The sequence below is a fragment of the Scomber japonicus genome, chromosome 6, assembly GCF_027409825.1.
Source record: "Scomber japonicus isolate fScoJap1 chromosome 6, fScoJap1.pri, whole genome shotgun sequence".
Taxonomy (NCBI): Eukaryota; Metazoa; Chordata; class Actinopteri; order Scombriformes; family Scombridae; genus Scomber; species Scomber japonicus.
Genome location: NC_070583.1, coordinates 37,581,929 through 37,592,785, shown reverse-complemented (window position 1 = coordinate 37,592,785; position 10,857 = coordinate 37,581,929). Strand labels below are relative to the sequence as shown.

At 39.1% G+C, this 10,857-nt stretch overlaps 1 protein-coding gene across 1 annotated transcript; it reads left to right on the top strand.

Annotated features, from left to right (window-relative positions):
• Positions 1–8,141: 8,141 nt before the first annotated feature.
• On the top strand, positions 8,142–9,471 carry LOC128360032 (P2Y purinoceptor 14-like). Its single transcript, XM_053320345.1, has 3 exons — positions 8,142–8,267; positions 8,359–8,618; positions 8,883–9,471. Exons 1-3 carry the CDS (start codon positions 8,142–8,144, stop codon positions 9,469–9,471), a joined length of 975 nt encoding a protein of 324 aa, XP_053176320.1.
• The last annotated feature ends 1,386 nt before the right edge of the window (positions 9,472–10,857 follow it).

Below are 10,857 nucleotides of genomic sequence, written 5' to 3'. Positions count from 1 at the left end.
TACTGTAAACTCACATCACGTTAAACTCACATCACGTTACTGTAAACTCACATCACGTTACTGTAAACTCACAGAAACACTGAAATGTGCTGCTCGTCTTTGATCGTGTCGTTTTTTACTCCGCAGCTCGGTAAACACTGCAGGTTTAAACAGCTGCTTTAATGTATAAAAATAGTGACTTAATGTTCTTTCAGTTTTCTTTCATAAGATGTGAATAAAACTGTGTAGTAAACACACACATCCGCAGCTCCCAATGCAGGTGGATCCCAGTCTACCTGCATTGGGAGCTGCAGCTTTTACAGATTTAGTTATTTGGTCCAGTTCCTGCTTTCTTACTCTGGATGTGAGTCTACCACTCAATTTTATTTTATAAGATGTGAAATTCTTAAAGCTCTGTGTCAAAACGTGGCACTTTATAGTCAACAGGATAATATTTTAGTAGTTGATTTTTTTTTATTAAAAAAGAATAGATTGTTGTCCATTTAAATGGTTGAGCTCAGAAATAAAAATGATGTTGTGAGGGGTCAGTTATTTCAAGACTGTTTATGTTTATTACTGTTGGTATTTCATATTGTGAATTTAGAGACCCCCCTGATTTATTTTTGTGTGTAATTCTGTTCATTTAATGGTTTCATTTACAATGCATTGAGTTCAGTGATGAGCTGCGCGCTATTTGAGTTCCGCCACCAGGTGGTGCTGCTGAGGCATCAAGAGAAAATTTGTTTAATGCGGCAAGATAAGATGAAAACGTAGTTCAGAGTTGTTGTTGTAACCAGCATGAGAGCTGACATGCTAGTTGCTTTAGCAGGTAAGGACACACAGGTGGACTGTAAAGTTATTGTTTCCTACTTTATATTGTGGAAAATAAATAAAAGACACTGTGAGAGACAGTCCGGCTTGTGAATTCATCCTGAGCTGCAACAGTGTTTTAGTAGCTTTTAGTGGTTTGATATGAATGGAAGTGATTGTGTTAAATCAGCTGTGATATCGTCTCATATCGATTGCTGCCTACTGAATCATATTGTGACAGACTTTGTGATATCAGCAAACATCGAATTGTTGTTCATTTAATTGATATAATATTGTATCGTGAAAAAACTTGTGATTTACGCCCCTAATGTTTGGTGGCACCAAACACTTTTTGCATCAGCTGATGTCATTTGTTGTAATTTTTTGTCTGAACATGTTGAAACCTGCAATGTTCACCTTCAAGTTAATTTGTTTCTCAACCATATATGAATTCACACATATTGTGGAGTGAATCGTTGTCCGGTGTCAAACATAGCCTACATATGAGCAAAAAAAAGTGAACACGCAATAAATATATAAAAACAACAATAAACACATAACTCTGCATCCAAAATAAATTGAAACCTTGTTCTAACTTTTAAGGCCTTTGCTTTGTTTATGTTACTTTAACACATAATATTCTTCTTATGACAAAGAAGCAACAGCAGTGAACATTGTGTCTGTTTGTGTGGGTGTCATGTTTTCTTTTCATGTTTTGTTTTTTGACTTGCAAATGACCATCATGATCAGCTTTGCTCCTCGAAACTGTTAGTCAGAGCCACACCTGATATCCCACGTCCACATCAGGAACACAGACAGGTGAGTGCTGCACGTAACTTTATACTTGAACAAACTAATTAATCTAAAATTTGGAAATAGACTGAAGGGAAGACTTTGATTCAACAATTTAAAATGAATAACTACCTGAAAGTATGTAAAGGTTAAATGAGAGTATTAAGAAGTCCTGTGAAGCTGTACTGTATGTTTAGCTCGTCTGGGGTCTAAAGGTGTCTACTATGGAGAGAAGTAATCCTCCAGACTGATTGGTGATATTCATCCTCATTTTGCTGAACAGGTTGGCAGAGTTTTAGTAGAAGGTCTCTGATTATAATCCTGTATATCCTTGGGATGGATGAGGGTGATGGTGGACCTCCTACTCTGTAAAATGGCTTGTTTCTATATCTCTAAATTTTGAAATTCCCTTCGCAAGAATGACAAGTGTTGAGTAAATATTTGCCTGTGATTGGCTTTGACCCTGATATTCTCACCCTAACCCTAACCAATCTAAGCAACAAAAGCAACTAGGAAAGGTATGAAATATGGGTGTGAAAAAAATAAGGTGACACTTGATACTACATCACACCAGAAAGTCAAAACAAATGTGCGAGAAGCTTTAGCATGAGCCCACAAACCCAACTTTTGTACATGAGGTTTGCATCTCAGCCAAGATAACGAGCAAAGCAGGATACTGGAAGTGTGCTAAAGTATAGTTGCAGCTACATTTGAATAATGATTTTCATTGTGCGAGATACCTACTCTGAATACTGTCTTACAGCTGCAGACATTACTGTAGGTAAACAGGCTTATTCTGACTGGCTGGAGATCAAGGTGTGGGTCACACTTCAAGCCAGTTAAGGTTAAGCTCTTTACTAATGCAGATGTTGTGCAAATAACTTCAGAAACAGCTGGAGGTCAGAGGAGAATCTGGGCTGTAAGGAAAGATGATTCAGAGAAAACTAAACAGTATATGGTGAATAAAATATCACTGTTTAAAAAAAGGAAATTACAGCCAACCACTGAATTTACAAGTCAAACTACAGAAGAAATCTGCAAGTTTCAAGTAACTGAAAACCTTTTCATGTGACATTGATGATGCTGTGTTGATTTGCTACCACCAGTTCCTGTGTTTCCAATGTTATTTAAATAATTTTCTTACACTTTACATATAACTGTCTTCCCTCTGTTAGAAACTCCAGAGACAAAAATGGACGTGACCTCATCATCCAACCAGTCCTCAGCTAACACCCAGAGCCAAGTCAACAGTCAATGTGAACACATTGATAAATCAGGCCACCTCTTCTTTGCACTGGCCTACAGTCTGGTGTGTGTGGTGAGTTTCAAATATTCACATCACAGTCTGTTAACAAACATATTCATATAAAAGTAATACAAAAAGGATAACACTATACCACATACCAATTGGGCTGACAGAGGCTGGATAAATAAATAATACTTATCATAATCTAAATGAAATACATTAAGAAAGGGTTAGGGTTTATGATTAGACTGACCAGCAGAGGGGAATTCATGTTCAAAATAAAATGGAAACTGTATCCAGACCTTATAGAACTTATGAGAAGAGTGTCAGACAGTGTATTTAAGGTATCTAAGGTGTTTGCCATAACTGCATCTCATCTGGTGCTAAACCAAAGATAGAGGTCAGAGGTTAGGATCGATATCTTTGTTGTAAATGAGTGAAAAAGTTCTGAATATATCTGTCCAGAATTTAGTTAATTTGTGACCTGCCCAAACATATGACTGAGGTTGGCTGGCGCTTAGTTACATGATTCTAGCCAACCTGCTCTCAGACAGATGGAGCCTGTAGAGCACCCGAAACTGCCTGAACTCATCTCTGATGCATACTGATGGTCAAAGCATCTGTTTTGTTGCCCACTGCCAAGCTGAGCCTGACATCACTACCACCATCTCCTCTGATATGAGATGGGGAATCTGTCCTTTGAATATTCTCATATAGGAACCATACCAAGCTGTCACAGGCAGGCTTAACGTTCAGTAACTCATCTATCTAGACACAACCACACAAATGTGGTTTAACAAAGCTGACCTAAAACTTACTAAAAACAGGAAGTGAGGAAACACCATCATATCTCTCTAAATAAGTGATCAAATATTTCTTGAAGATAAGTGAAAAAGGGTCTAAAAGTCTAAAGGGAAGAGGGAACAAAGGTTTCGGGTTAGGGTTATTTTTTATTCTGAAACCCTCCTAAGACTGGATGTAAGTATAAGAGCAACTGCTTACTTCCTCTAAAGGGTGTCTATGTGGTAATATTGGTCTGAGTACAACTGATGAGTTGTATGTTGTCAGACCTGTTGTTACAATGCCGAAAATGTCTAGGGGAAGAGGGGAGTCTCAATTGGGATAACTGGAGGAAAAACAAGAGGAAAACTGAGGTAAAAGTAAAAAAACAAGGATTTATTTGACAATTTAGAAAAATCCAAAACTCAAACACAATAATCAATAATCATTTCACTCAGTGACTGATTAAGTATGTGGAGGTCTTAAGGTAGGGGGGTTTGAGATTCTCTGTCAATAGAAAAGTATGAATGTTTTTGAGGAAAGACTGATTCATTTATGATGTAGACCACAAAGACAAGTCAGTAAAATCACTGTTTTCTTCACCCTCTCATTCCTTGCTGTTTTTTCTCCAGGTGGGTTTGGTCCTCAACGGCTTCACCCTGAAGGTTTACTTCTGCTCAGCTCAGCTGCAGGTGTCCAACATCATGATGGTCTACCTGAAGAACCTGGCAGCCTCTGACTTCCTGCTCTGCCTCTGCCTCCCCTTCTATATAGCCAACTATGTCAGCAGCTCTCTCACCCTCCGCCTTGTTTACTGCACCTTTGCCTGCTGTGCCTTTTACCTCAACATGTATGCCAGCATCCTGTTCATGGGTTACATCGCCGCTGACAAGTAGGCTGGGTGGCTTTAGTCTTATTTGATCCAGGAAGCAACATCAGCACATCCTTGTTGTCTGCTATGTTTTTAAAAAATCTGCCTCTTCTCTCTCTAGGTATTTTAAAATCATCCATCCTTTAAGAATGTACTTCCTGCAGACAGTGAAGGCTGCCCGCATCATCTCCACAGTAACCTGGATTTTCCTCCTGGCTGTTGTGATCTCCTACATCACCCTGTGGCACCTCACCAAGCCAGAATTGACCTTTGTCCCTGACAAATGTGACGCCTTGGAAAGCCCCCAGGTCATTGTATTCTACAAAATCCTCCACATCTGCTCCACTGCCATCTTCCTGTTCGTCCTTGTCTGCATGATCTTCTTCTACTACAGTGTCTCCATCGTTGCGTTGCTGGCACAGCAGAGGCAGCCGCAATCCTCCAGCTCCAAAAGACATGTGAGGTCAAGCAGGAAACTGTTGGTGCTGGTCAGCATCTTCTGTGTTTGTTTTGTACCTTACCACCTCTCTATTATTCCCAGTGCCTTACTGAAGAGGTATTGCTCCTTACGCCTGGTGTTGCACTACCTGATTGAAGGGACCATCTTACTGTCAGTCTTCAATGTGTGTCTGGATCCAGTCATCTACTTCTTCAGCTTTAAGGCCTTTCGGACAAATCTGAACTTGAAGCAGATGTTCAGCAGGAACAAGCAAATACCGCACACAGAGACAAGAAGGAACGAGGGGCGGCTGAGCATCATCCACACCAACTGATGAACACCGTCCATCACACGACTTAAAAACAACAACAACACAACTGCAGATGTGAGAAAAATAACACCAACAGAAGCATACAGCTGTTTCACATTTAAATAACTCAAAATAAATGTGACATCCGTCGTGTATCAGAGGGTTGTCAAAAATCAGAGTGATGCAATGACTTGGGGAATTGAAGTGATTTATTGCAAGAGACCCAATATATTTGACCCAACCCCCTACTACTGGGGCGATCACAGATTATACAGATATAAATATGATTAACAAATGTAATGTAAGCATGGCATATTGCTCAGTACTATTTATAATTACATCAAAAATATAAGAAGAGATACATCTCTTTACAGATTACATTGAATTTTATGCTATTGATTAAGATTCTGATATTTACTGTGTGATTTCTGTTCTGACATCTCTAGCGTTTCGAGGTTCATGATAGAGTGTAGTTTATTTCTGACACTGAGCTAATGATTTTAATTTGGATTGATGAATTGATCATTGCTCAGCTCTAGAGTTAAATTGACTTATTGATCAGTTGGTTTAGCTTGCCTTTCCCCTTAATAGGTAGCTCAGTAACGTCATCCATGAGCAAATTAATCTCATGTATAATGTGTTATTGAATGCATAAAAAGCTGTTTTGGTGTGGACTTATGTGTATGTAGATATATTCAGCGCTTATTAAAAGTTCATGGTTATTCCCCAAATGTGGTTGTTTTGCCTGGTTCATGTTTTCCATCAGTGAAACTGGTTTGAGGTGAAGATTGTGTGCAAGATTATGAAAAAAACACGTGATCATTTGTTAAACAAAACAGCTTCCATATAGTTAACTGAGTCATATTTGAGTCACGCAGGCTCAAATATGACTCAGTGGGGGCTGTGGGGATGATGCAATATGTGAGTTTTTAACCTTCCTGTTGTATTCCCATCTACTGTGCTACTTTTGGTCTGGTTTGACTGTTCATAAAGCAGAAGGTACATGTTATGTATATGTTGATGGATATTAAAGACCGATACGTCAAAGTTAAGACATGATATTACTATGTAACGGCCTTTTAGATGCTCAATGATGTCTTATATGTTGTTGGTTAGGGGTCACAAAAGGTCAATTTATACATTGAGGTCAAGTTTTAACAAAATAATGCATTACCACATTTTCATTCAGATAACCTGAGGTGAGAGGTCTATGAGAATGGCGATAGCAGGTTTTACCTCAACCAAATTTAGCTTAACTTTGGAGTGTTATTTATCCTCCTTCCTGACAGGTATTCATGACATAGTTGGTACCAATAGATGCTTTAGTTTCATATGATACCAGTATGTAATATTCAGCTTTAAAACTCAGCCCACTACAGCTTCCTGTACAGTCCTGCAGCCATCAGAGGGTTTATGTATGTATACATACATAAACCCATATGTACGTGTCTGCAGGTGGGTTTTGGTTGGTCAGTCTTCACTGCTGACTGCAGCTGAGCTAAAAGTGACACAGCAACAGTTCCAGTATAACTTAAGTCTTTTTTTCTTTTGTGGTCCTTTAACTAATAGTGAGCAAAGAACCAGGAAATGAAAAAGCATCTGAGCAGCAGTATCACACAATAACCACAGATCAGTTCTTCCTGTCCTTTGAAAGCTGCACAGAAGGAAACATCAAAGCAGTTTCTATCTGAGACCTTCACTGACAGGCTGACAGGTGAGTGCTGCATGTATCTCACTTCTTTGTGCTTCTAATATTATGTTGAAATTTGATTTATTTTTAAAAAATGATTTAAATTAACATGTTTTCCAAGACAAACTTAACATAAGAAACAGTTTTAAACAACTGCGGGCACAGAGTTTACAAGTCGTTAAACACAGTTCATGTTTCATAGATAATAAGTTATGTGCAAGGTTTTTATTTTATTGGTTTATTTAACAGGGCTCATACAGATAAACACTGTTACCTATAGTTGAACAATGCAACAGATGTCATGTATATAAAGCACGTAACTGAAGCCAATTTGCATTTCCTTGGTTCAGCTTTTAAAACTATGCTCAAAGTAACATAAAAAGAATAAAAAGAACAGGACAAATAAAATAGACTGTGTATGAAAAGAATGTATGAGGACCATTTTTGAGGCTTGTGGTACAACCAATTTTAAATTAAACACTGCTGGTGTGAACCAGTTTACAGCGTGTAGAGACGTGTGAAATGTGGTAATTTTTTCGGAAGTGCTTCATGCGTCAAATCATCAAACCCTTTTTAAAAATAATCTTAGAGTACTCCTCCCACAGAGAACCATGGTAGCCTTGTGGTTACTGTGTCTGCTACGTGTCTGCAAGTTAAGAAAATCATTCATGTTCTCTCAGTCATTTAGGAAGGGCCAGTTGTACATTTGGGTGGGACCAGCCTCATTCGGGTCACTATCAACGTCACACTTGCTATATTTCCACCACAGCTCAACAGGGAAACACTAAGAGGGAATTTGATGCTAAAAAGACTGTAAATGTGTCAGATATCACTGATATGACTAACTCAGACTGCTGAAGCTCAATAGTAGCTGATCATCTACTTTAAATGACTGTGTGGACACACTGTGGATACAGTCCTCCATCACTTTACATTGAAAGCACATTAGAAGGAGATATGTTAATAGTCAGTATGAACAGGAGTAATGATTACAGAGAGGAAAACCTCTTTCACTGTTTATATGGACACCTGACTGCTGGTTTAAGAGACACAAGGGCACCTGGACCTCCTTTAGACTGAATACAAAAGGCTTCTTCCAGCCAAACATTTGTAACAATATAGTCAGCTGATGGTTCAGTAGGATATATAATTAATGTGTCAAACTGTATTTAACAGTATAAAGATGATAGATTTGTGTTCTGTCTTCTTAGAACCTCCACAAACATGGATGACCTGGTAGGAGTGGAAGTGACCTCAGTTACCAACCAGACTGATGATATCATTCAATGTGATCAGACAGACACAAAGGCTCATCTCTTCTTCATGCCGGTCTACAGTCTGGTGTTTGTAGTGAGTGTCAAATATTCAGATAACAGTCACATTCCCTCCTCCTCCTCTGTCTGCCAATCAGCACACATGTCAATCTGTGTTTCCTCTCCAGGTGGGTTTGGTCCTCAACAGTCTCACCCTGAAGGGTTACTTCTGCTCGGCTCAGCAGCAGGTGTCCAGCATCATGATGGTCTACCTGAGAAACCTGGCAGTCTCTGACTTCCTGCTCTGCCTCTACCTTCCCCTCCGCATCATCAAGTACATCAGCAGATCCGTCACCTTCCACCTGGTTTACTGCAACTTTGCCGTCTTTGGATTGTACCTCAACATGTACGCCAGCATCCTGTTCATGGGTTACATCGCTGCTAACAGGTATGTAACAAAAATATGCTGTGTTCAGTAAAGTTAACACTTTTTTGTGGAGGTTTGAAAATTTATAATCTTTTTTATATGCATCCACATTATATTGACTGAAATGGTCAAGTCCTCGTATCACTGCAGGAGTAAAGTCCAAAGTCTTGTCCTCTCTAGAAACAATATTGGAATCATCATTCCTCATGAAATCTGTGGTTTAACTATTAGTATCACTTATATTCAGTGAAATTATCTGCTGATGCCTGCCTGTCCTGTCTGCAGGTATCTGAAGATCATCTATCCTTCAGGAAACCACTTCCTGCGGACAGTTCAGGCTGCCTGCATCATCTCCACGGTAACCTGGATTTTCCTGCTGGCCCCAGTGATGTCGTACGTCACCATGTCACTCCTCACACAGGAAGCTCCGACTGTTGTCCCTGACAGTTGTGAAAGCTTGCACAATGCCCAGGTCCATGTATTCTACAAAACCATCCACATTTATTCCACAGTCATTTTCTTGGTTGTCCTGGTCTCCCTGGTCTTCTTCTACCACAGCGCCTCCCGCAGTGTGTTGCAGGCACAGCAGAGGCAGCTGGCATCCTCCAGCTGCAAGAAGCTCAGGAGGTCACGCAGGAAAATGTTGGTGCTGGTCAGCGTCTTCTGCGTTTGTTTTGTGCCTTACCACCTGGTTCGCCTTCCCTACATCTTCCTACACAGGCAGTGCTCTTTGAGCAAAGTGTTTTACTACCTGAAGGAGCTGACCGTCCTGCTGTCAGTTCTTAATGTCTGCCTGGATCCGTTCATCTACTTCTTCTTCTCTAAGGCGTTCCGGTCCCAGTTGAGCCGCGCGCGTGCCAAGCAGGGGGAATGAAGGGCAGCTGAGAGCCACCAACAGTGACACACTGCTGAGCACATTAGGAAGATGTTTGGATCCAAACCAACAATGAACTGATGTAGACCTGTGTGTGTATCAAAGCTCATATATCTTATTCCTCTGTTGTTGTTGAAAAACTATTAAAAACATATCAGTGAGTGACATTGCTGCACTGGGGGACAAAATACCTAATAAAAAAAAATCAACTCACTGACAAATTTCATATTGGGGATTCATTTTATTCATTACTCATTACTAAGTTTATATTTTCCATGCTAGATTTTGAACTTTCATTTTTTCATTTTGAACTTTCAATAAGGAGGTCAAAAACCTCCTTATTTATCTTCTACTGGTCCTTAATGCAGCCCCTCAGTTCAGACTCTGTCTGAAACAGGCTGTTTTAGCTCCTGTCTCTTTATATATTACACTGATGTGTATGCTATTGATTAAGATTCTGATATTTACTGTGTGATTTCCATTCTGACATCTCTAGCAATTAGAGGTTCATGATAGAGTGTAGTTTATTTCTGACGCTGAGCTAATGATTTTAATTTGGATTGAAAAATTGATCATTGCTCAGCTCTTGAATTAAATTGACTTATTGTTGGTTTAGCTTGTCTTTCACCCTAATAAGTAGCTCAATAAAATTATCCATGAGCTAATTCATCTCACGTATGATGTGTTATTGAATGCATAAGAGCTGTTTTGGTGTGGATTTATGTGTACTTACACATATTGAGTGCTTATTAAAAGTCCATTGCAATTCCACAAATGTGGCTGCTTTGCCTGGTTCATGTTTTCCATCACATAACAAAAAATATGAAGGGAACAGTTAAATCACACATCAGATCTTGATGAACGAATTATTCAAGTTGAAAATCTTTAGTGATGTACAGTGTTTAATTGATTGAGAACAAAATGACATAACAGTCAGTGGAAATCAAAATCATCAACCCTTTGAGGGCTGGATTCAAAATCAAAGCTCAAATGAATGTAGTGGAGTAGAAAGTACAATATTTCCCTCTGAGATGTAGAAAGTAGCAACACATAGATATACTACAGTAAAGGACAAGTACCTCAAACTGTACTACAGTAAAATACAAGTATCTCAAATTGTACTACAGTAAAGTACAAGTATCTCAAATTGTACTAGAGTAAAGTAAAAGTACCTCAAACTGTACTACAGTAAAGTACAAGTACCTCACACTGTACTACAGTAAAGTACAAGTACCTCAAACTGTACTACAGTAAAGTACAAGTACCTCAAACTGTACTACAGTAAAGTAAAAGTACCTCAGATGTACTACAGTAAAGTACAAGTACATCAAACTGTACAGAGCTACAGTAAGTGTTGTGTCTTTAAAGCACAGCAGAGAGCAGTCA

Coding starts and splice junctions, on each gene's coding strand:
- LOC128360032 (XM_053320345.1), top strand. CDS start 8,142: ATGGATGACCTGGTAGGAGTGGAAGTGACCTCAGTTACCAACCAGACT. Junction 8,268..8,358: donor TCTACAGTCTGGTGTTTGTA/GTGAGTGTCAAA, acceptor TTTCCTCTCCAG/GTGGGTTTGGTCCTCAACAG. Junction 8,619..8,882: donor GGTTACATCGCTGCTAACAG/GTATGTAACAAA, acceptor TCCTGTCTGCAG/GTATCTGAAGATCATCTATC.